Source organism: Apteryx mantelli, chromosome 2, assembly GCF_036417845.1.
Source record: "Apteryx mantelli isolate bAptMan1 chromosome 2, bAptMan1.hap1, whole genome shotgun sequence".
Classification (NCBI taxonomy): Eukaryota; Metazoa; Chordata; class Aves; order Apterygiformes; family Apterygidae; genus Apteryx; species Apteryx mantelli.
Genome location: NC_089979.1, coordinates 77770755 through 77793305, shown reverse-complemented (window position 1 = coordinate 77793305; position 22551 = coordinate 77770755). Strand labels below are relative to the sequence as shown.

Genomic DNA, 22551 nt, shown 5'->3' with positions numbered 1-22551 from the left:
TGAAGTGATCTCCAGTCCTCCTGAGAAGTCTGTTTCAATTCTGGCACTCTTAAAAGGCATTGTTAAGGAGACTGGAGCATGGTCTGGCTAATCCTCCTCTTCCCCCACCCAAACGTGGCAGTACCTATTAAAGGGAATCCTTTTCCAGTGTCACAGTTTAAAATATAGGAAGAAACTAAGGGTGGATCTGCTAGTTGTTTCCTACAGAAAGGCCTGCCAAATTTGCTGTGCTATTTGTGCTGCTGCTTTCACGTTGCGCTTCTTTCCATACGTTAAAAAGAAATGGTTTTAGACTTTAAAACAATCGCCAGTGCTAGTTCCTTAACAACATTCCTTTCACAGTAGGACAGCTGTACACAAAAATATTATTTACAGACATTTGTGATAAATCAGACAGTCCTAAAGCATCACCTCTATCCTGGCCATGAAAGTGAAGAGAGAAGAAAAAGTGCATTCACTCTTTTACCTAGCTGAAAGCTGGTTTTTTAAGGCAGGGCCACGTCTATGTGATGAAGTTCAAAATAGCTAATATTTGCATTTGTATGTCCCGATGCTGCAATAAATATACAAAAGAGATGACATAAAGTCTAATTTTCTCATTCATTCCAGTGACATCTGACAATGGTGGGACTCATTGAGCGACATGCGTCCCTGCTGCTGAACTTAGCAATCTGCTCGTGGCCTTTCATACATGTTTTTGTTTTTCTAGGCCTGCAGAATGGAAACCTTACATTTTGTATTATTTTTCTAATTTCTTTGCTGTTGAGTTTTGAAGCTGCAAGGAAGAAAAAACTATTATTGGCCAATTACTTCAGTATCAGTGAGATGTAGAAAGAAATGAACAGACAAAACTAATTTCTTTAGGTCCCTAGAAAAACTGATAGTTAGGCTTAAATTTATTTTTGCTTGAAAACACAAATCCAGGATGTCAGAAGGACCCAACACACCACTGGAAACAGCTCCAAAAAACTGTAGGTTTGATCGACTGAGTTGAGCTAAACCAATCTTAAAGTGGAGTCATGATCCACAAAAACTATATTTCCCAACATATTGTCTTGCCTTTTGATCCAAGCAGCAAAATTAGGACAAATTAGATTAGGAGTATGTTAAAATGAAATACTGCGTGGCCAAGGAGCTTCCTCAGTACTGCTTTTGTTTTGTTTAATATTACTGTCGAACACTTATATGGCTTAATGAGTATGTAGTGATCAAAAGACCTGATAGATACTAGTATTTTTGTCTGAAAATCTGGGAGGTTAAAGCATACAACAGTTGCATATTCTATTCAAATTAGCAGCAGAATAAAATCCCAGTGGCTTTGCCCCATTGCAGTATTATGTGCTCTGGTCTGTGGTTCCTCCCATAAAAAATGTTCAATGAGATCCTGTAGCAGGTTACACAGGTGACTTCCTGGTTGGGCAAAGTTTGGGCAAAGTATTTTGAGAGCTGGTTTTCATATATGCAGTGCCCCTTTCCATCAAAGAGATTTTTTTGACAAAGTTGTTCTTTTGTAGGCTCAGGAGAGAAAAAAGGACAGAACTAGATATCTTTTTCTTTTGTCTTTTAGATGGTCACCATGTGTGGGAAATGGAAGCCAAAACCGACAAAGAAATGTGCAAGCCAGTAAGTCTGCCTTAAATATTTTAACATCAAGATGAAAAATATATATTGCCTTCTCTAGCACTATTTCTAAAGAGGGATTTCCAAGGCTTTGGCACTGTGTCTCCCCTCTGAAACAGAACAAGTACTTAGGCATCCCCTCCTGGATATCTTTCTTTAATGGGAGCACAGGGTAAAAAACCTTCATCGGAATCTATCCCGAAAGGAGGAGAGACCAGTTGGAAAATATTTTTTCATTGTCCAGGATGGGCCAGCCCCATCTGCTCATCTTCTGTCTTGCTGGGTCAGTTCTTCTCTCTGCTCCCAAAGCAATTTCTGATCATTTTCCCTAGCTTTCATGGATCTTCAGCAGAAGAAATGTGAGTCTCCTCACAGTTAGAGAAGTGTGACTCACTCACCATGACTATAGGTGGGAAATACGGCAACTATTCTAGCTCTGCAGCAATATGCAGCAGTTTGTTAGCTGTGATTCTGCTGGAGACATGCAGGCAAACAATTTAAAGACCTCAGTTGAAAGCAGGCCAAATGTTGAGCTTAACATTCCCTTTTACTCTTTCAAAAAGTGCCAGGGGAGGTTTTGATGGTCACAACAGATTTTACTGCTCACTTGTGTAAGCTGGCAGCCAAGTCTTTCCTTAGCCCCGTGCTGGAGCATTTGTTTTCTAACAGTGAAAGATCATCTCCACAATCTCCAGTGCTCCTTCCAGTGGTACTAGATCTTCTTGTGAGATCTCCCTTCCACAGAAATTAGCCTGCTTAAAACTTCCTGAATCATTTTGCAAAAAAAGACATTTCATTGTGGAAAATGGAAATATTTGAATAATCATATTCCTGTCCTAATTCGCCTTGCAAAGGAAGTTATGTTAGGGCAAGGTATATTGGAGATGACCTGCCAACTGAGCGGTTGTGCTTTCTACTGCCAAGTTGGAGCCCACGATTTGATTGTGGTCCCTGATTCTTGTCTGAAGTGAGAGAGAGGGGCTCTGTCCGTACACAGTGTCATATTTGCTATCCAAAGGGAAGATTTGAAGGCTAGTGATTTGGTAAAGACCTGAGCCATGCCAAAATCTCATGGCCCCACTTCTGATATCCTTCCCCCAGGACCTGTTTTATTCCCCCTAGTTTGAGCTCCTCAATCCCAGGTTCGGGGTCCTCCAGAGCCCCGCTCCACACAGCCCGTGTGCTGCTGCGTCTCTTGCAGTCCCACCTCGCCTTTCCTCTCCCAGGAGTGTGCCACTCACCAGCTGTGTGGACAGATGGCCCAGGCCACCTTCTGTATGTTTGTCTTTATACGGCACGGGCATCCTTTTGGGAAGCTAGCAGGCCTGTGCCTCAGCCGCTTTGATATCTCTCCATAGAAGTGAGCTTAACCACGCTAGCGGGTGAGGCAGAAGAGAGACTCAGGGCTTATCAAAATTGGTGTGTTGTTAAAGGTGCAGCCTTCGCTGGTGCTCCATGTGGCCCATCTTCAAGGCCCAGCCCTTAGCAGCCCCACACCCCCCATTTATAAAGCCAGGGGGCCCATCCTGCTTGCAAGCAGGTCGTTCCTTTGCCAAAAAGGCTCAAACCTGGAATAAGCTGATGGGATTGCCTGCCACGAGGGCACCTGGGGCAGCAGGAGGTAGTTATTGCAACTCACTGGTTGCCCGTGAAGGCCAGCCCACCGTTCCTCATGTAGAAACAATGTTCTTCCTTGGGGACATCCCTCATAGGGTTAATGTGTGCATGTTATTGTGCAGATTGACTGCCTTAGTCATGCCCTGACTTTCTGATTTGTTTTTGTAGAATTCGTTGGTGGTTGAGATACCACCTTTCCGCAATCAGAGAATTACCAGTCCTGTTCAGGTCAACTTCTATGTCTGCAACGGAAAGAGAAAGAGAAGCCAGTACCAGCTTTTCACCTATCTTCCTGCTAATGGTAACAAAATACTTTCCTTATCTCTGATAGTAAAAACGAGAGAGAATGATGATTGCTTAGAAAGATGTATGATAATTCTTTAGTGACCTTAGTAATTTGGAGGCATACCTGGTGCTGTAAAATGAGAGTGAGAAACAAAACACAAGGGCTGCCTTCATCCGTGTTGCCCACAGAAGAGGCCTTCTCTATAAATTACTTTCTTTTTTTACTGGGGACAGAGACTTGTTGGAACAAAGACTCTTTCTGCTTGTGGGAACGTAACAACTCCTGCACAAACTCACATGTATACCTGCAAATTGTGAACCTACTGAGCTCTCTGTTAAGTTTCTGTCAAACCTTGGTCTGACCTTGTAGCATCAGAGGGTTTATTGGATTTGAATAATACTTCTGAATTCATACTGCAGCATTGCAGTGTGCAAGGCTCTGAGTTGGAGTTGGTGTGGGAATTGTCCTTCTAGTCATCCTTCACCTTGCTGTCTCTCTAGGGTTGGAAGTAGAGCTTCAGGCTGGTGCCACTCTTGGTGCAGGGATGATGTGCACGGAGATCAGAATGTTCCGTATAAAATGCTTAATGTATATGAAATGTTTTGAAACAAGTGTGCCAGTTTATTTTGGAAGCTTATATTGGTAACTCTGCAGCGCCAATAAAATGCTCTTGCTAGTTGAATTCCAAGTAGATTTGTATGAAGATTTTAATAAGTAAATTTAGAGTTTTTTCTTTTCATTTGAAATGGCTCTTTTTCTGAGAACACTTTTTTGTGAAAGTAGGAGAAGAGGGGTGGTTTGATTGTTGTTGTTGTTTTGAGGGGAAGTGAAATTAGAAAAATGATTAAGCTCATATTTTTTGTAGACTTTTCAAGTGAGAATAGTCCTTCTGAGGGAAATCCCCACAAAACAGTACTTAAGTTCTGTCACATGACTTGAAGAAACCTGCCAACATTTTGCAGGTGAAATCCCATAAAATACACATTTGGAATTTCACACAGTTAGCATGCATGCACTCCAGACTTTTATCAGGACTTTAATTTAAAATAAAATTACAGGAAACCTAATATGGGCACCTGACTGCTTATAGCATGTGTGCTGAGTAGATATGCTTCACTAAATCAGCCTACTTATGCAAACTTCATCCCCAATGGGTAGGTCTGTGTATTTTTAAAACCTCTTCATCTCTTACACTGAAAAGAGTTCTCTTGCACAGTACTTTTCAGCAACAAAAATCTGTCGTAGAGGCTGACAGGTAGTGCCTTGCCACCCAAGCTACCTTCATAGGTATTTAAAATACATGCCTGTTGTTAACTGCTGAATATTAAGCAGCATCTTGCCTCCAGTATTTGCATAGGCCTTTTTTCATTGTATTCTAAACCATGGGAGTAGTAGTCGCTATTGCAAAGTTAGCTTATGATCCCATCATTCTGAGTTTGAAACATCTGATGTTTGCTTGGCGCTCTGTGAAGTGATGGGAATAGCTACCTAGTGACAGGCAACAGAGAACCAGCCCAGACTTTATTCTGCAAAGACATCTTTAATTATGGTAATTTTTTGAAACATTTGTAATCTTGTTTAGTTTGTTATACTGATTTAAATCTCTGTGAAATCTTTTCACTTCAGTGTAGAGTAACCTGAAAGGACAAGTGTAAAGCCAGAGTAGGGAAAGGGGAGCTAGAATTTAGTATCAAATATGCCTTCCTTCTATTCCTGTTTGGTTCTCCACTCACATTCTCTTTACATATTTACGTATATATGTATATAGGTAATTGGAAAACAAGCTTACTTTCTTTGCAAGCTCTCTCATAACAGTAGTAAGAGTGAATATGCTTCTGTAATCATGAGAAATTGATAATATATTATATATTTATTCTAGCTGCGTTGTAGCTCAAAGGTTTTGCCTTTGTGTTGCTGGTGGTTGTTTCCATTGTGCCTTTTAAAGACAGATATGATCTCCTTGACTACCTATTCAGAAATCACTTGCAATGCCTGAATTCAGTCATTTAAGATGCTGTATTTCTAGGAAACATTTTTAGGATGCTCTGTTTTATTTAATATCAGTCAAAAGGATTCTTGTAGCTTTTCAAGACATTATAGAAAACCAAAGCTTAGCTCATTAAGAAAAAAAAATAACTGAGCCAACCACCAATAACTAAGAAAAATATAAAGGAGGTGAGCAGTGTATTGGTGAAGACAACACTCTGTCTCTTATTCAGTCAAATCCCACAAATATAGAAGGTACAGTTTTTTAACAGGCAAACGTCAAAGTAATCATCAAGTATAAGACGTGATTTTACACAAAAGTTTTTTCTGATTTTATGCTTTAGAAGCAGTCAAAACGCTAACATTTCAATGCATACCATAATTTTACAGATTTTTTTTCCATAAGGAATCTTTTAAAAGCTGCAGAACACACATTTAGACATATTTTACAGCTCAGCTAGGCTGTGCCAGGACAAAATCCCGCATGTGGACTACAGCCTGAGTGTTGTGTGAGCCGACCGGCGGTGCTCCTGGGGTGGGTGCGCATGTGCGCTGTGGGTGCCGCCAGCGGTACAGAGGCACGTGGCGCACCATGGGCCTCCGCCTCTCGAGCCGCCGAGGACTAGTGTTTTCCTGTAGCTCCTGTTTCTCCTCATTCCATAGGGGAAAACAGCCAGTGGATCCAGGGACTCGTGGCCTCACTCATCCCACCTCCAGTGAACAGTCCCATGGCGTCTCCATGGAGTACAGCTCTGTGACGGGCGGCCAACAAAAACCACCCTCTCCTGCACGCTGTTACGGCTCTGCTGCCCTAAGGCTTCGCCTTTGCTGGGGAGAGGCAGCAGGACTGTACATTTCCTCTGGGTTAATGCCGGCGTTTTGCAAAACGGGGGCTTGCTTGGTGAAGATGAGTTCCTGCCCTGGAAAGAAAGAAAGAAAAAAAAAGGCTGTATAAATGAAAATCTTACTGCTGTATAAATGAAAAGTTTAAAAACTGAAACAAAGTAGAGGTTTCAGAAAAAGGGAGACTAGGTCTGGAAAAGGGGCTAGCTTAAGCCTTCAGCTTGGGACAGACTGTAAACCTAAGTACTCATAATCCACTTTTAATTGAAATTTTGAATTACTGGTCAAATTCTGCTGAATTTCAACTATCCCCAAATCCTCTATTTGCCTGTATTGTACATACATGACTGCAATGTCATTTTTTTAGTATTGCTTCAATATTATGCATTGCTGAGCAATTACATACCAGTTTTGTCCTGGAGTCTGCAGGCTCTAGACTCTTGAGACTACTCACCAGACACGCCTGGCCCAGAAATATAAGTAGTTTTCTTTAACATTCTGGCGTAGGGGACTCCACGCAGCTCATATGGTAAGTACTAATACATTTTGCATTGCCACATCCCATTAGAGTATCACAACGCTAAGACCCAGTACCAGACACTGCAGCCAGGAGTCTGGGTAAAGGGAGATGAGCAGATGCAAGAATATTCCGCTTTTACCATCCCTCCACTGCTGCTGCTGTTTGCAGCAGCGCGCTGTAGGCTTCATTATGCACAGCAGTATGTTCTGGGAAACCATTAGTGAACCCTGCAGTTGCACTGGATTTTCATCCAGTAGCACTTTAGATGAATGCTTTTTTCTCATTTTTGTTTGTGACTGCTTATCACTTTGTTTAGATGAGTTTATGATACCATTGGCACATATATGCCTTTCGAACAGGAAGAACAGTCTTCTGAAATCACTAGACATAAGCGGTAGCATTTGAGGTATAAACTAATCTGGAGAAGATGAAGAAGCATGCAAAGCAACCAGATATGCATGCTGTGGTTCAAAATCCTGTGCTTTCATCTGCTAAGAAAGCTGAATGAGTTCTCCAACTCAGAGGCAAGAGTGCAGATGACTTTAAATAATTCATTAAATGATAAGGGTTAGATCTCTGTTTACTCAGATTTCTTTTGAATAGGCACATCAAAATGAAGGAAGCTTGTTGAAGAACTTGTTTTTTGCAGATAGGAGCTAATGCTCTCTATGATTTCTGTTATCTGATGAATATGGATATCAAGAATGGTGAACGTAGAAGAGTTTTTCTTTGAATTATATTTAGACAAGTAGTGATATTTGACAAAGCAAAGGCAGGCTAGTTTGTCCAGGAACTTTTTAATAAGATGGAAGAAAGAAAGTTGATGTAATTCTTTTACTGGAATGAAAAATATGCTTTTGCAAAGAATTGATGATAAAATGTTTCCTGTTTTCTGTTTCTGTCAGGCTTTTTAATTTTTAAAGCATTATTAAAAGATCGTTTCACTGCTGTTAGTATTTATTAAAATGGCGTTGATGTGCTGGGAACTTTTGTTTTCACTTTGAGACATGCGTTTTGCCATCTGTAGGGCCAGATTTTCAAGTGCGCAACCTTCATCTGTGTAGCCAGCTTTTTTGAAATGTCTTTGCGCAGGTACCAACATAAGCCCCCAAGGTGCTGAGCTCTTCTGAAAGTCTGGCCATTTGGACAAGTGGCTCAGCAGGAACGGAGTTCCTTCAAAACCTGGCTACTAAACTGTCTGAAAACCTGCCCTGTGGTTACTAGTACCTTATTATTGTTTACAGCACAGCAGTACGAAAGCAAAGAAAGTGCTTAGTGTGCTTCTGAAAATGGTGAGCGGTGCCCACTGCACGTTTTTGTCAGCATTAACTTCCTGCCTTCGCTCTAAAATTATCTCTTGACTGTGCTATAGATGAGTGCAATCAGCAGTTTTCTAGTGATTACATTCAGCCGCCATGCCTCTGTTTCACCTCACCTCTTCCGCCCACAGCTCACTTTCTAAGTTAAAATGCTACATTGGTCACATTAGTAGAGAACAATAAAATGAGGATGCAGAGCATTGCCACTCTAATGTGACACAAGCGCTGCTTTTACTGATCTCCTGACACCTTGAAACTCGGGATATTTGTGGAATTTTTGTGTTTGAGGCTGGCAAAATTATTGTAACCTAACTGTGTCTGCAAAACGCTCATAAGACGAGAACAGTTGGGGGAGGAACGGGGGAAATGAGGCCAAAATGCAACATATGTAATATAATCATTGCGAGGAGGAACTGTTCCGCCCTGGACTCGAATGATGAGACAGGCGAAAGCGCCGGGCGCTGCAGGAGGCGGTGGGGAAGGGGCAGGGAGCAGAGCAATGGGCAGGCCAGCAGCATGGGGGGCCGCTGGGGACGCGGGTGCCTAGTGCTCGTGAGCAGCGAGCGCCTGCCCCCGAGAGAGCCAGGCAGAAAAGGGAAGTGGCAGCGTGGAGCGCCTCGGGAGCAGCTTGCAGCCCCCTCGCGGAGCTGGGGAAGTGGGCACCTACGTCAGTAGGTGTGCATTACTCGGAGACCTGTTTTAAGTCATTGCTGCGTTGGCAGGGCAGTGTGAAAGAGGGCCAAGCACAACTGAGAGTCAGGCCTAAAGCCTCAGGTCTGCTGGAAACACTCCCGTTGGCTGCGGCGAGCCAGGAAGCAGCGGGATTGCAGCTGGGGGCATGATAAAGGCTGCGCAACCCAGGGCAGAACAACACAGAGGAAGGAGGGTTGGCTGCAGGGGGGTTATTTATTTTTTTTTAGATGAAAATATGAATCATGGTTGCTGGGTTTTACACTATGTACTGTTACAGTTTATTTCATTTTGGCTGCTAGGTGGCTGATACTTTTGTCATTTAACAGGGTAACAAAAAGCAGGCGAGATTGTGTCAGAGTCCTGTCTCTATTTAACAGGATCCCTAAATTCATCATCGCCATCAGGGCCCATCAGCCCTTCTGCTCCCATTCCAGCAGTGGAGTGGGATCTGTCGTGACAGCAGAGGAGACGCTCACGTTTGTCCCCTTTTTCTCCAGCATTGTGCTGTTGAGGGCTTCTTCTCCTAGTTGTTTAGTCCCCACCAGAATTGCCCACACTTTGTCCCAGTGACAACCTGTTTTAGCCACCAGCCAGAGCCTAGCTAGCCCCATCTGATCTTTAATTAGAGGTGAACTTTGCTTCGCCATGCAGTGCCCCATCTTCCTTTAGAAGACTAAGAAGGAGCACTACCTGGTGTGAGGTGTCTGTTATAGCAGAGGTGGACTTGTACTAGGTAGAAGACCCTGGATACATCTGACCAGCAGGCCCCCTTGTAGCAGCAACGATCACCAATAATAGTTAACTTCCAGCATATAAACTTACATTTTGGCAGTACCTCCCATTTCAAATACCCCCGTTCAGAGGATGAAATCCAGCCTGTAGTTTTGATCCCTGAATCCCTCTGGATTGGCTTTTCTAGGACTGCTTCCCTTGCATCCCAATGACTTCACGTGCATATGTTAGCAAGGTTGGGCTTTAGAACCTTCCAATTAGCTTAAAAGCCAAAAGGTAAAACTTCTGTAAGGGAGAAAGAGGTATAGAATTACATGGGCTGAATTACAGGAGATGTTTATTTTTGTTCTCCTCAAGCAGCTGATCATCATAATTAATCTAGCCCTGTGATTGATCCTAAAGGGGATGTCATTCTGGTGGTTGCTCTAGATAAAATACACAGGAGAGGATGCGTTTCGCTGGCTGCAGGAGGGACTGCATCAGTCTCTGAGGAGAAGGAGCCTGTCGGGGCTGAGATGACCAAGAGCAGCAGGGTTCAAAACGTTCTGCAAAGAGGGTGGAAATGGTGCATTGGGAGGGAGCCAGGTCTCCGGCTGGGGAGCTCTGCGTGGACTGCCTGCAGCTGCTGAGGGACTGGGAGAAAAGTACTGGCAGGGCAGAAGGAAACCATCGATGGGCCAGTGAGACCTTCGCTGAGCAAGCCGCGGCAGCATTGCCCTACTGCAGACTGGTGCCGGCCACCAAATCCTGGGAGAGAAAGAGAACCTGGGGGGGTGAGAGTATGCGATACACCTGAGAGTGTATAAATGTTTATAGTATACAAAGTGAATTTTGTGAACCAGTTAATTCCTCAGTCAGCATGACTGGAAATACTCTACTGTGAGTATAGCCTCGGGGCAGGACCTCCACAGTAAGTATTGTTTGGTACCCGTCAGCGCTTCCCACCCGGACCGTGCGCCGCTGCCTGGGGACAAGAGGCTGCATAAATGCTGGCCGCCCCCACGTTGCTGCCCTTTGGGGTCTCTGCCCACAGCCTTTGTTTTACCGTCCCCGTCTCCTCGTTAGGAAAGCGAGAGTAACGTCAGTGCTGCTGGGGTAATGTTGTGCTCTAGTGACGAGCTGAAAAGAGCTCACCCCTGTGAGTTTTGGCACATCTGACTGAAATGACGTAGAAAGTCACGGCAAATGCAGCCTGGATGTGCATGGTCAAACCTCCAGCTTGAGACAGCTCATGAAGCAGGGTGTTACACGGTGGGAAGGATGGCAGAGCAGCCCCGGTGGGCCTAGGGCAGAAGAGCAGGAATTCGCATCAGGAGGCATACTCTCAATGGAAGTTGCTGGTGTTAGTTTTTATTCCTTGCTAAGCTGAATCAGCCTTCTCCTGCGTCAGGAAGGAATATTTGCCACAAAGAGATATGATCTCAAGAAATTCTGGTGAGAGAAATACCATTTTTAAGACTAATCTGGTTCAGTCAGGCCTCTAGTGTGAACTCCTGGGTTTCAAGCCGTGTTCCAACAGCTCAGGCCATGTCATCTTTGACTGCAACTGCTTCATACAGGCAAGGAGACCAAAGATTTGAAAACAGGTGTTTTGTTTAAAAAAAAAAAAAAAAAAAGCAAGCACAGCTGTAATTTGTTTCACAGGTCTAGCATTTCCCTTAGAGGAGAAAAAAATAATTTGACTTAATTTATCCTTTTCAGCATTGTAAGATTTAATAAGGTCTTACGGTAGAAGAAGAATCAAGTCTTTTAAAAAATTTCCCCTTTTCGGTTCAAAGAAATATCATGCGTATCTTGTCTTCTGTACCAACACACAAACCAAATGCCCTTAGTCTACCTTCCTCTCCTCCCCAACCAAGCTACCATATATAATCTTTTGTTGTCTTATAAATATATGTTGAATAACCTAATGGCTTAACAGCTGTTGAAAAGCATTTAGTAACTGAGTTACCTGGAATCTAATCAGATAATGGCACTGTCTGAGATTATAGACTAAGATGTATGTGCAAGGCTCCCATCCACCTAGATGCTATTCTTATACAAAATCATACATATGTGCCCAATTCCATAAAATTATATACACACAAAAACAGAAAGTGCAGGCAGGCGTGTGTTGGAGGTATGTACCCCTCCTATTGATCAAGAGAAACAGCTTGGAAAGCGGCATTTGCTCTTTCTGTGGAAGTGGCCAGCAGTTCTGTGAGCCCCCTGAGGCAGCGCTGAGGTGGGGGCAGCCGGACAGCCTGCGAACACCCTGGTTACCGTTGGGGGTGGCCAGCCCCTTCCCACCTGGCTCCACAAATGCCTTGGTGGCGAGGGACTTTGGTCCTCCTCTACTTGCTTGGCCCCACTTGAGGTGCAGAGGGCAGCCACAGTGCTGACAAAGGAGACTGAATGAACAATGCATACTAAAAAAAATTTCCTTCTTTCTCATTTCCCAAAACAATCCCTTTAAGGGATTTTCCCCTCTTCTTTCTTGTGTTAGGTAGAAGAATGTGCATTTTATAGAATAGATATATTTTAATGGTAAAAGTTCCAAAGTCTTCATTCTACCTCATTAAAAATGCCTCTTTGGCTAAGCAGGGTAAGATAGGACATCCAGCTCACATATGCCCAATGATAGTAACAGAACTGTAGGTTGGCCCACTATTTTCCAGAGAAGTATGAGGTGTTGACGCGCTAGCAGGAGCTTGAGATACCAGACAAAATAGCCTGCGTGGCCGTGCATCCCTCAATCCCTGTACGCCTCCTCAGAGGCCTAGGTCTCCGCAGTGTGGTGAGTAGTGTAGTTCTCTATCTCACCAGGATACTACAGCAATAGTTAGTTAAAAGTCTGTCGGATGGCTCTGTTCACACTCTAGCAGGAGAGGGTGAATGAGCTCAAATGCTTATGTAGATAGAAGCTGCTGCTTTACATGTATGCTGCCTACAGCTTCTTGATAGCTTGTGATTCCCTTTGTTTCTGAGTCATCTGTGCTCTGATACTATTAACCGAGAAGCAATGATCTGATAGTAGCTTGACCTTTAAAAAAACATTTTGATTTGAGTTGGTGCCCAGTTAAAAAAATACCCAGTTTGTGGCCCACATCTCAAAGGGCCCCTTTAGTGATGAGTGCCTGTCCCTTGGTCACGGAGATTACGAGTCCTTTGTAACCTGGGGATGGAGATACATTGGCAGGGTGTTTGAGAAAGTTTTGCCCGGATACTGCTGCTCTGATGTGGCAAAACAGAGAATTTCAGTTTCTGAAGGAACATCTGGTTCTTGGTAAAGAGGGTGTGCTATTTGGCTCAAAACTGTTGTACAGGGAAGGTTTTCAAGGGCACAAATGGCATTTAGGAGCTCAACTCAGTAATGGAGATTCGGCCATCTAATTCCTCAGCTCTCCTTGGAAGTCTCATCCTAAATTCTTTACCAATTATGAGACATTTATTCCAGAAGTTGAAGAAATGTGCGTGTGTGTGTACATGATGAAAAAAGTAGTGTTTTGATTTTCATATGCTAACCAAAATATGTGCACTGGTGCCAGAGAACTACATCATAGTCTGCACCATGAAAGGTGGCTATTTTGTTTGATAGCTTCAATCAAACTAAGGGCAAAATAAATATATTTTAGTGCCATAAATGTCTGCATTGATAATACTATGTGGAAATGTGAATTTGTTAGTTTAATGTTAATCAGGATAAACATCTGTATAATTTATATGATTATATCTTTTCAGTTCACATATTTTAATAGCACCCAAAAAAAGAAAGGTTTAAAAACCCATCTGGCTTGCTAAAGTGTAAAAGCAAACAGACTTGTTAGAATTGTCAAGAAATATGTATAATTTATACTTAAGCACTTTCTGACTGCCTCTACTGAATGTGCGTGATTTATTGTTTTTCTTCAAGGCTTGATATGTTAACGTTTTACCTGCTAGCAAGGCCTTTCATTTAAACTCAGGCTCACAGAACTGGCTGCAATGTTTCTCCCGCGCTCTGGTCCGCACAGAGGGCCATTGTCTGCGGCCCAGTGACTTGGTATGATGTCATAGGACTAGTCTCTGAGCAAGAATTGGAGGTAGCTGTGATTTATAGCTAGGGCTGCTGCCAGCACATGGCTCTCAGGACTTCATATTAAATTAGATGACATAACGACACCAGGCCAGAGCCTAAGGAGATGTCGTCAAACCATTTAAAACCAATTAGCGCAGATTAAGTTGCTTATCAGGCTAATTTGGAACTTTGAGTGGTGTCACATTTTAGTATTTGGAATTGAGGACAATTGGAGATCATCTGTTGGCCACCCTAATGCATTGTGAAATAGCAAGCATTTACAAATTCACTGTACTACCGAACTTGCGTTCGTTTTTCCTGTTTATAGGAAGGGCCTGATCCTCCAGTAGTGCAAGGTCTCCTAATGAGTAATATTACTTCTGAGCCTATGTAAAAATCATGCATTGTCTTCTGTATTTACAATTTCACAAACTCTGACTTCATTGCTCTAATTTATTATTGGCAAATCTCAGTGTATGGCAAATTCGGTTATAATTTTTCATTCGAGTCAGCTGAGAGTCCGCAAAACTGAGTGTTATCTCACCACCACAGAGCAGCTCTAAGACAGAATGTGTATTACCATTTGATGTGGCTCTGTTAAATTTAAAAAATAGTCCAGTTTATGCTAAAAGTGCTTGCAGATTCTGAACAGCTGTAGGGCTTTTCTGTTGTTTGCCAGTCTAAGCCTGCTTTGTGACTAGGAGTGTCTCTTTGAGCTGGCAGTTTTTCACAAAATCATTTAAGATGATGGCTGATTTTAAATATTTGAGCTAGAAGTCAGCCAGGTTAATACTGTTCTCTGATAAATATTAATCCAGAGAAAATTAACTGTATTCTGTATATCACATTGCATCTCCCTGTGTAAAATACTCACTTCTGCAAGTGAATGACAGTGAAAGTGGATAGGCTTTATGGCAATTAGCTTGTTGTGCCTCTACAGGGATGTATCTGAGAATGAAAACCCCTTTTCTGGCCTCAGGTTTTCGAAGGTTGGAAGTTAATCTAACGTGAGTCAATCGGTAAATAGTAACGTTAATCCGTTACTGGCTGGTGATCTTCCATGACTACTCTGAAGGAACTCACTAGATCCCTGCCTAGAAGCAAATGGTTTGATAATGCAGATGGGCCCCAAGGTCCATATCCTTAGGTGCTGTAAATCAGTTAACGCTGTTTGTCCTAGCTGAGGATCTTGGCCCAAAGAAGGGCAGTGAGGAAGGGGACAAGGTGCATCAGGAACCTGGTAGCTGTATTACATGCAGAGCAAGTATTTTAGCTCATTTGAGTAGTGCCATAGATGCTGTGATGGTAAGTGGGGAGCCAGTGCATGGTGATACAGAAGCAGGCTGTGCCAAAATAAAGTGGTTTTGCATTGGTTTCAGAAGGTTTGCCTTGAAATATGCAGAGCTCCTGCCTTGGGCTCTGTGCAGTCATTTGCAAAGTGAGTGTAAAATACTGCTTTTTTTGTTTTTTTAAAAAAAAAGAACATAAGATGTTTTACATCAACTTTGGACACAAAATCCTTTCTAAATGACCAAAAAGTCAAACCCACAGCTCATTTGAGTTCCATTTGAAAAGTATCAGCATTGGCAAATATTTTGGGCCTTTGTTATTCCATTTGGTGAAGTTATATAGGCTGGAGAGGGGCAGATACTGGGTAGAGTGTCATAAATAAACTGTTATCTGGCATAATGTAGCAATTTGTGGCATATCTGTCTTCTGCAAGTCAAGTAGTATAGTTATTCCCGAAAAATACTAAAGCTGAAGTCTGGTCAGAAAGTGAAATGTTAATGTCAGCATTTCTGCTGACATACTCAGCTTTGCAGGTTTGATTCCAAGTCATCTGGGTCATTAGTAATGATTTCTCCAGGAAAAAAAAAATCCTACAGAGCCTCGTTCTCCAAACTGGTACACTGTGAAGACATTTACACTTGTTTAAACTGGAGTGAATGGCTGTCATCCCAACTTGGTAGGATCCATACATTCACTCTTTGCAGTGTTAAGTGACTATACAAACTGCAAGGCCCTGAAAAATCAGATACAAATCCCTTTGCAATTTCAGCATTCATACTTTTTCTATATTTCAGGGAAACACCTACATCCTAGCAATGAGATTAGCGCACAAACAGCGTATGTGATATTTAGCAAAAGGAGACCTTTTTATTACACCAGAAAACCACACTGAGAAAAGTAATGGACACAATTCAGTTGAACGAGTTTAAACCTTAAGTGCAGATAGCAACTGTTCACTTGGAAACACTTTGTTTGCCATCACATGAAATGCCTGAGACTCAGGAGTATCAGTTCAGAGCAATGCAAGGGGATGGTATAAATTGATGTCACATAAAATGGAGGTACTGCTTAATCTCATATTCCTCCTTTTTGTTTCCCCCTCTTGCTACCAGCCCACCATCAGAGCACAGGCTATCTTGAGTTACCCTGACTGATTCCTGTGATTAACACCAGCCTCTGTTTTGCCTCTGAACTCCGAATTTGCTGTAGAGGGTAGTCAAGAATGTCCTTGATTGCTGTCACCACATCCAAGAGAGTCCTTGCCTGACATGCCTGGGGTCGTCCCTGCTCGTGTCTGGTCCTTCACCTGGTACAGAGTGGGACTTGCTGGTTATCCTCAATTTGTTGCCACAGCTGTATTTTAATGCAGTGGCAAACAGAAACTTAATTTACAGATTCCCAATGTTTGTGGCCACCAATCTGACCTCCAAATAGACCACTGATGGCATTGCTTTTATAAAGAAAAATTTCAAAGGGACGGGACAAAAAAGTGGCTGGTAAACCAAGTAGGAAAGAAGTGCCATAGAAGGGCTACAAAGAGAGATCAGCCTGAGATCAGGAATGTATCTTCCTTAAAGCTTCCTGCCTCCAGCCTGCGTGCCACCAGGGCAATAAGCCTACCCCAGGTTATAACAAGTAAGACAACCCACGGTTTACTGGAACTGAATTGCCAGTGGTTGAGCTTGGAATTATTTAGCACAGGTGTTTCTATAACAGTGATATATTGGGAAAATTCAGTGTTCAACAACCATCATATTTCCAGCTGTGCTGTGGTTAGTGCTAGTACAGTGATCCTAATATAAAACATGTGAGAATATTTGCTAGCTCAGGAACTTGTTAAAGGTTTTTTCTTACAATGTCTGAGCTGCTATGTTTATCTAGGTGCGTTTCTTTGGTCTTGTATTTTCATAAAGGGTGTGATATTGGTTTTATAAAGCTGTCACTGAACCTGGAATCTGCTTTTCTGCAACCAACTGCATTAGTAGCCATGCTAACTAGCGTGCAGCACATGAGCAGGTGAAAATAAGATTATGAGGAATCCAATGACAGTCCATTATCCTTAGTACATTCATCTTGAGCAGCACCTGTGCATCTGTTACATATATAGAGACATGTTTTTACTAGGAGTGCTAGAAATCTTAAAGCAAGTGTTGCAAGCATCTATATTTAAAAGAACATAAAAGGAGCAAAGTTAACAAGAGGCTGGGTGCTGTAAAACAAGGGTAGTGAAGTGCACTCACCAGCAGCAAAATCTGTGAGTGTTAAAAGAGATTTTATATGCACACATGCACACACGTGCATTTTTAGGGGTTCAAAAGACTCATGCACAAACATAACAGTAAACGGCTTGAGCATGTTTGAGGGTGTTCGTAGAACACACATTTGCAAATATAAATGCAGGCAGAAACGCATGTGCTCTGAGCTGAGTTGTCTAACTATGTTTTATTAATAACTTTGTGCTGTAACAGGTCAGTTATTTTTATATTCTAACAGAAATTCTCTGATATCACCATAAGTTTCCAACAGTGCTTTCAAGCTGTGGCTGTTCCTGTGGACCTCTTTTTGGGAAAGAAGATAAACTCTACCATGCATTCAAACTCAATTGCTCTATGCATTACAGTTGCACCTGGCTAGAAAAAATACATCTGCTGACTGGCTTAGCCCTGCTATTTATAATTTTCCTGATACAGAAAGTGGGTGTCGTATACCTGTGAACTGCATGTGCTGTGGGAGAAGCAGGAAAGTCACCTCCCTCTGATCTGAGAGAGAACGCTGATGTGAAAAAGGTGCTTTTATTTGAGGAAGGCCCTCTTCTCTGATTTGAGAAAGAAAGTCACATTTTTCATAACTGAGCTGATGCTACTAGACAGTCATTGTGTTCATGAACTGGTAGCATTTACAGACCCGGCTTGACAGGTCACTTAGGATCTCCTTTGGGACAATGGGTGGAGGAAGCAGAGGTCTAGAATAGGAGCCATTCTTTTGTGGTAGGCAGAGATTGAGTTAACATTTTTTAGGAGCTGGCATTGGCAGTTTGGATCCAGCTTGGAATCACTGAGAGCTGGATGCAACTTGCTGCATATTTTACACCTATTGGCTGGTTAGTAAGATTAAACACAATCATGTAAAAACAAGTAAATCAAATCCTACTCTTTCAAAAAAAACCCTTGTAATTGAAAACTTCTTGTTCATAGTAGTTTGTCATTTATCTTTGCCATTTTACTTTCACTGAACTCTGAAAGCCCCATCTCTACCTTATTATGCTCGAGTTTATCGAACGCAAGCATTTATCAAATGGGCCATCAGTAGCCGTAGAAATCCAGTAGTATCCAAGTTAAAATTCTTGCTTTGATTACTACAAATCCATGGAGCCCTTGGGTCCAAGGCTTCTACTGAAGCACAGCTATTTGCAAATAGATTTTTATAGCACATTAGTGCTGGAGGAGAGTCCAAAGAAAATAGTCCTTTTCAATATTAGAACCAGCTGTGACTTTCTTGTGCTGATGACTCATTCATTTTTTTTTTATAGGGTGGGAGAACTAGGCAAAAGACACACAGAGTCTTATTCAAGACGTTGTTTGTTTTGCAAAGGGTATCCTAGCCACAAGCCAACTTGATCATACCAATATGCAACTCATGTTTATTTAAAACTTTTTTCTTTTAACAGTTCCAATTATAAAAACAGAACCCACAGATGACTATGAGCCTGCTCAAACCTGTGGACCAATGAACCAAAGCTTAAGCCCTCTCTCTAAACCGTACTACAGCCAACAGATCATGATGCCCCCCGATCCTGGTTCGTGCCTTGTGGCTGGCTTCGCCTCCTGTCAGCAGAGAAACGCTGTGATGTCACCTTCTCCCAACGCAAGCCCCAAGCTGCATGACCTTTCCTCTTCTCCTTACAAGTGCATCCCCAACCCGGGCCACGGCCACCTTGGACTTCAGCAGCCTGCTGGAGGTGTCCCCACCATACAGGAAGTGCCAAGGTCTATAGTTGTGCACCCAAGCTCTCCCGAGCAATCATCTCACATCATGCTGCAGCCGCAGGTGAGTCAACATCTGAGCAGTAGCTGTCCCCTTGGTTACCAACAAACACTCTATCCCAACAGTCCCTCTTCTCCAGTTCCATCTGTTACCCAAGAGCCAACCTATTTGCAGTCCTGCAGTCCAACTCACTCATCCATAATGGGTCAACAGCAGCAGCAACTGCCGAAGGTTCACAGAAATGAGTCTCCAACAAACCAGCCACTGTCATTGCCAGAGTTGCATGAGGAAAGTAATCATAATTTGGCCCCTATTCCTGTAATGATCAAGCGAGAACCTGAGGAATTGGACCAGATGTACCTGGACGATGGTAAGTCTTCCGCAGCTGTAGAGGTTTGCATTCAACCATGTTGCTATATCAGTGAGTTCTCTTAACCCCTCCTCCTTTTGAATCCCTGTGGAAGAAAGTTCAATTAACAGCCTTGTGGAATGGTGCAGAGTTTTGCTCGGATTTTCTCTATATGGGAACGGGTTCTTGAGTTTTGTTTGCAATAATGAAACCAAGTCATTTAAGTATTACATGCTGTTAGTTACTGTAGAGCTAGCTGCATGACCAATAGCTACATTGCAATAATCTTAACTGTATGGTCTTGGCTTATGCCTATGCCAGTGACCCGTGGAACTGCAATGATAACATATTTAACGTTGTCCCATCCATAATGCAGTGAAACTTCTGATAGGCAAATCTGTTCACTGGAACTAAATGATATACTACTCTACTTCAGTTGAGAAAGTTCAAATTAAAAATGGAGGCATATCTTTCAGCGTAACTTTTCAGTCTGGTGGCATCTGGCATTAAGACTACTATTTCTTCAGTTCTTATTGTGGACTTGCTGCTGCCTTTTTTTTTTTTAACATTTGTAAGATTTTATATGTATATATATTCTACACGCACGACTGAAATGTTAAAATGCTGTGATGAGCTTGTCAGACTCTAGTTTCCAAAGATTTATTAGCTGAACATAATAAAAGGGGTAATCTGGAATTTGATTATGTGACCTCACTGAACTGTGATTTAGCACTTACTGCTAAGTATCCCAGTAGTATTCTCAACCCTCACCATAATGCACTACGTGCATTCCCTTTCAAATAGCCATATAACTTTATATAACATACCGTGCTATTTGAAAAAGAAATGCCTTTGAAGTGGCTGCATTGAAACTAATTGGTGCCAAGGAACATCTGAATGTGATTGTCTTTCAGGGAGAAATTAAAGACAATTCACTACACTAAAAAAAAAAAAGATATTTAGTCATTCTATTTTAAACAGCATGATACTCACTGAATTAGGATTACAAACAAATGCTTTGGAGCTTGAGTAGCAGCCTATTGCTTTTCAGCTCTGGGAAAATGATTTTCCTTAACAGAAGTTATTACTGGTTACATGATAGACAGGTCTAAGGAATTTTCATAGTTAGGAGTTCAGTTCACTAAAGTTTTGCACAACACGCCTTTTGTGACAAGGTTTTCTTCATATAGTGTGCATTCTTACCACATATCTATGCTGCGAGGAGCAAGATTTCAACAAAAATGTACACAAACCAAAACAAAAAGCCATGCCCAGATTCTGGCTTTGAGAGAAACCAGAAGTTATCCAGGGAGGGAAGAGATTACAGCTAGAAACCAAATCTAGTCCATAGCTCTACTTCTAGAAAAGCACAAAAAATGAGCAGTCTTACTGCCTTACCTCTCCAGAATCCAGCAGCCACTTCTCTCACAGCTTTTTCAAAGCTGCCTGTGGCTGGTTTCTGCCGGAGGGATAGGACTGTGGCTTGGGAGTGGTGGATGAAGCTCCTCAGTGGTGTTGGTTCCAGGTTTCTCCTGGAGGAGCAGGGGAACTTTGCTGTTACGTGTCCCGGAGCAGAGGTTTTAATTTTTTCTGCAAAGATTTTCTCTCTGACGAAACAAATGGCTTAGTCCTACCCAGCCCTCTTCAATCCCCGGTTCTGGACATGCATGCACACCAGTCCTCTGAAGCAGAAGTAATTGTAGAGGCTCCCCCTGTACACTTACACGGATATTTAGGGTTGAATTTGAAGTCCTTTTCAACCAGCCAAATCCAGATAACCTTCCCTTTCCCATCCAGTAGGCTATGAAAACCGTTTTGTGGCTGACCACCAGAACTGTACACCAAGCAAAAAATTTATAGACGCAACAGTTGTAACAATAAATAATAGAAAGCAATTAATTTATGTAGTTCCAAAAACTAAACACCTACCCCTCCAAAACTGGTGGTACATTGCGATTGTACAAGTAATTGAGACAAAGGAAATTCTCCCAATTATACCAGTTTCTAAATCTTAGAAGCATACCAGAGGGGTTGATCAACTTTTATTCTCACAGTTGTAGTAGATGTCTTCCTGCTCTTACCTTTGTTTTCTTTTCAATTAATTTACAGTATGTTATCCCTTTGCTGCCACTTTTAGCAATGTTATTACTACTTATTGTTTTGATTACACTCTGTATACTAGTGCCAGCAGGCAGTAAATATATTGCTTTTGTATGGGTTACTCTTTGTATTTAAGAAAAAGCAAATTCCCATTCCTTCATTGTCCCCTGGTACAGTACCAGTTCCCACTGAGGGTAATCAGAAATGGTAACCAGAGTAGGTCCCTTTTCTACATCTAAACTGATATTTAGGTTGTCTTAGAGGTCACACTGATGCAGCCCAACCCACATGAGCTGCTCTTACCTATCTGTGCCTTCCTTCACTGCTTGAAGAAAAGGCCATCCACTCTGCGCTTTGCGTTGACAAAGTGAAGCCCTTGTAGAAATCAGGAGTGGACTATTACTGTCTCCTTAACTGTCTTTCTATATGGGTAGTTGAGAGTGGAAGAGTGCAGCAGAGGGGCTGAAGGTAGGAACTGTGCCTTGTGGGGTTCGTGCCAGCTAAGACCCTCTGCTCAAACGTGTAGAGCCCGGGCAACCCTCAGACACCCAGCACAGGAGTGCGAAGCTGCAAGTCTGGCTGGAAGCCCGTTTAGATGTATGCTATGTATGTACATGGAGGCAACCTTACAACTACCAGTGCCGTGGTCTCATGTTACATTGGATTTGGTGGAACTGCAGTGTGTCCCTGGAAAAGGTGGCCTTGTTCCCTCTTGTCCTTAGCCGCAGGTTCTCGCTGCTTCCTTTGAGTTGTGTCTATTGATTACAGAGCAGCAGAGCGGGTTAATGGCAAACTAACCTGTCAGAAATAACAAAAAAACAGTCTTCCATTGAGTCATGGAACCAGGTTGCCCAGATGGAATAGGTTCGTCCAGCCCACGAGAGGGGGAGGAAACCTGTTGTTGCAGTTCAAGGAGTGCAGCACCCAGCCCATAGGCCGGAGTGAGCATGACTTGAAGCCACGTCCTATGTCATCTTATCCTCCACAGCTACAATCTAACTTATCCTGTCTCAGTAAAAATTCCCCTTCTCATGCTCACCTCTTAGTTGTGGAAGGATGACGTCTGGGCTTCCTGCTGCAGTCTCAAAGGGCAGTTTGGCCACTGCAGTGATTGCCTAGAAACCAGTGTAATTGCTTCTGGTGTCCCAGTAGGTGCTATTGACTCCATGTACCTAG

At 42.6% G+C, this 22551-nt stretch overlaps 1 protein-coding gene across 3 annotated transcripts in view; it reads left to right on the top strand.

Annotated features, from left to right (window-relative positions):
- The window catches only part of NFATC1 (nuclear factor of activated T cells 1), a 117411-nt gene that overhangs the window by 63208 nt on the left and 31652 nt on the right, over positions 1-22551 (top strand). Inside the window, exons 6-9 of one of the 3 annotated variants that reach the window (XM_067290946.1) lie at positions 1568-1623; positions 3406-3538; positions 18610-18989; positions 19066-19208. In XM_067290946.1, coding sequence (XP_067147047.1) covers positions 1568-1623; positions 3406-3538; positions 18610-18989; positions 19066-19128 — 632 coding nt within the window. In that variant the 3' untranslated portion in view covers positions 19129-19208. Of the gene's footprint in view, positions 1-1567; positions 1624-3405; positions 3539-18609; positions 19297-22551 lie in introns of those variants that run through there. The other 2 variants (XM_067290948.1, XM_067290947.1) reach the window with 2 other exon arrangements.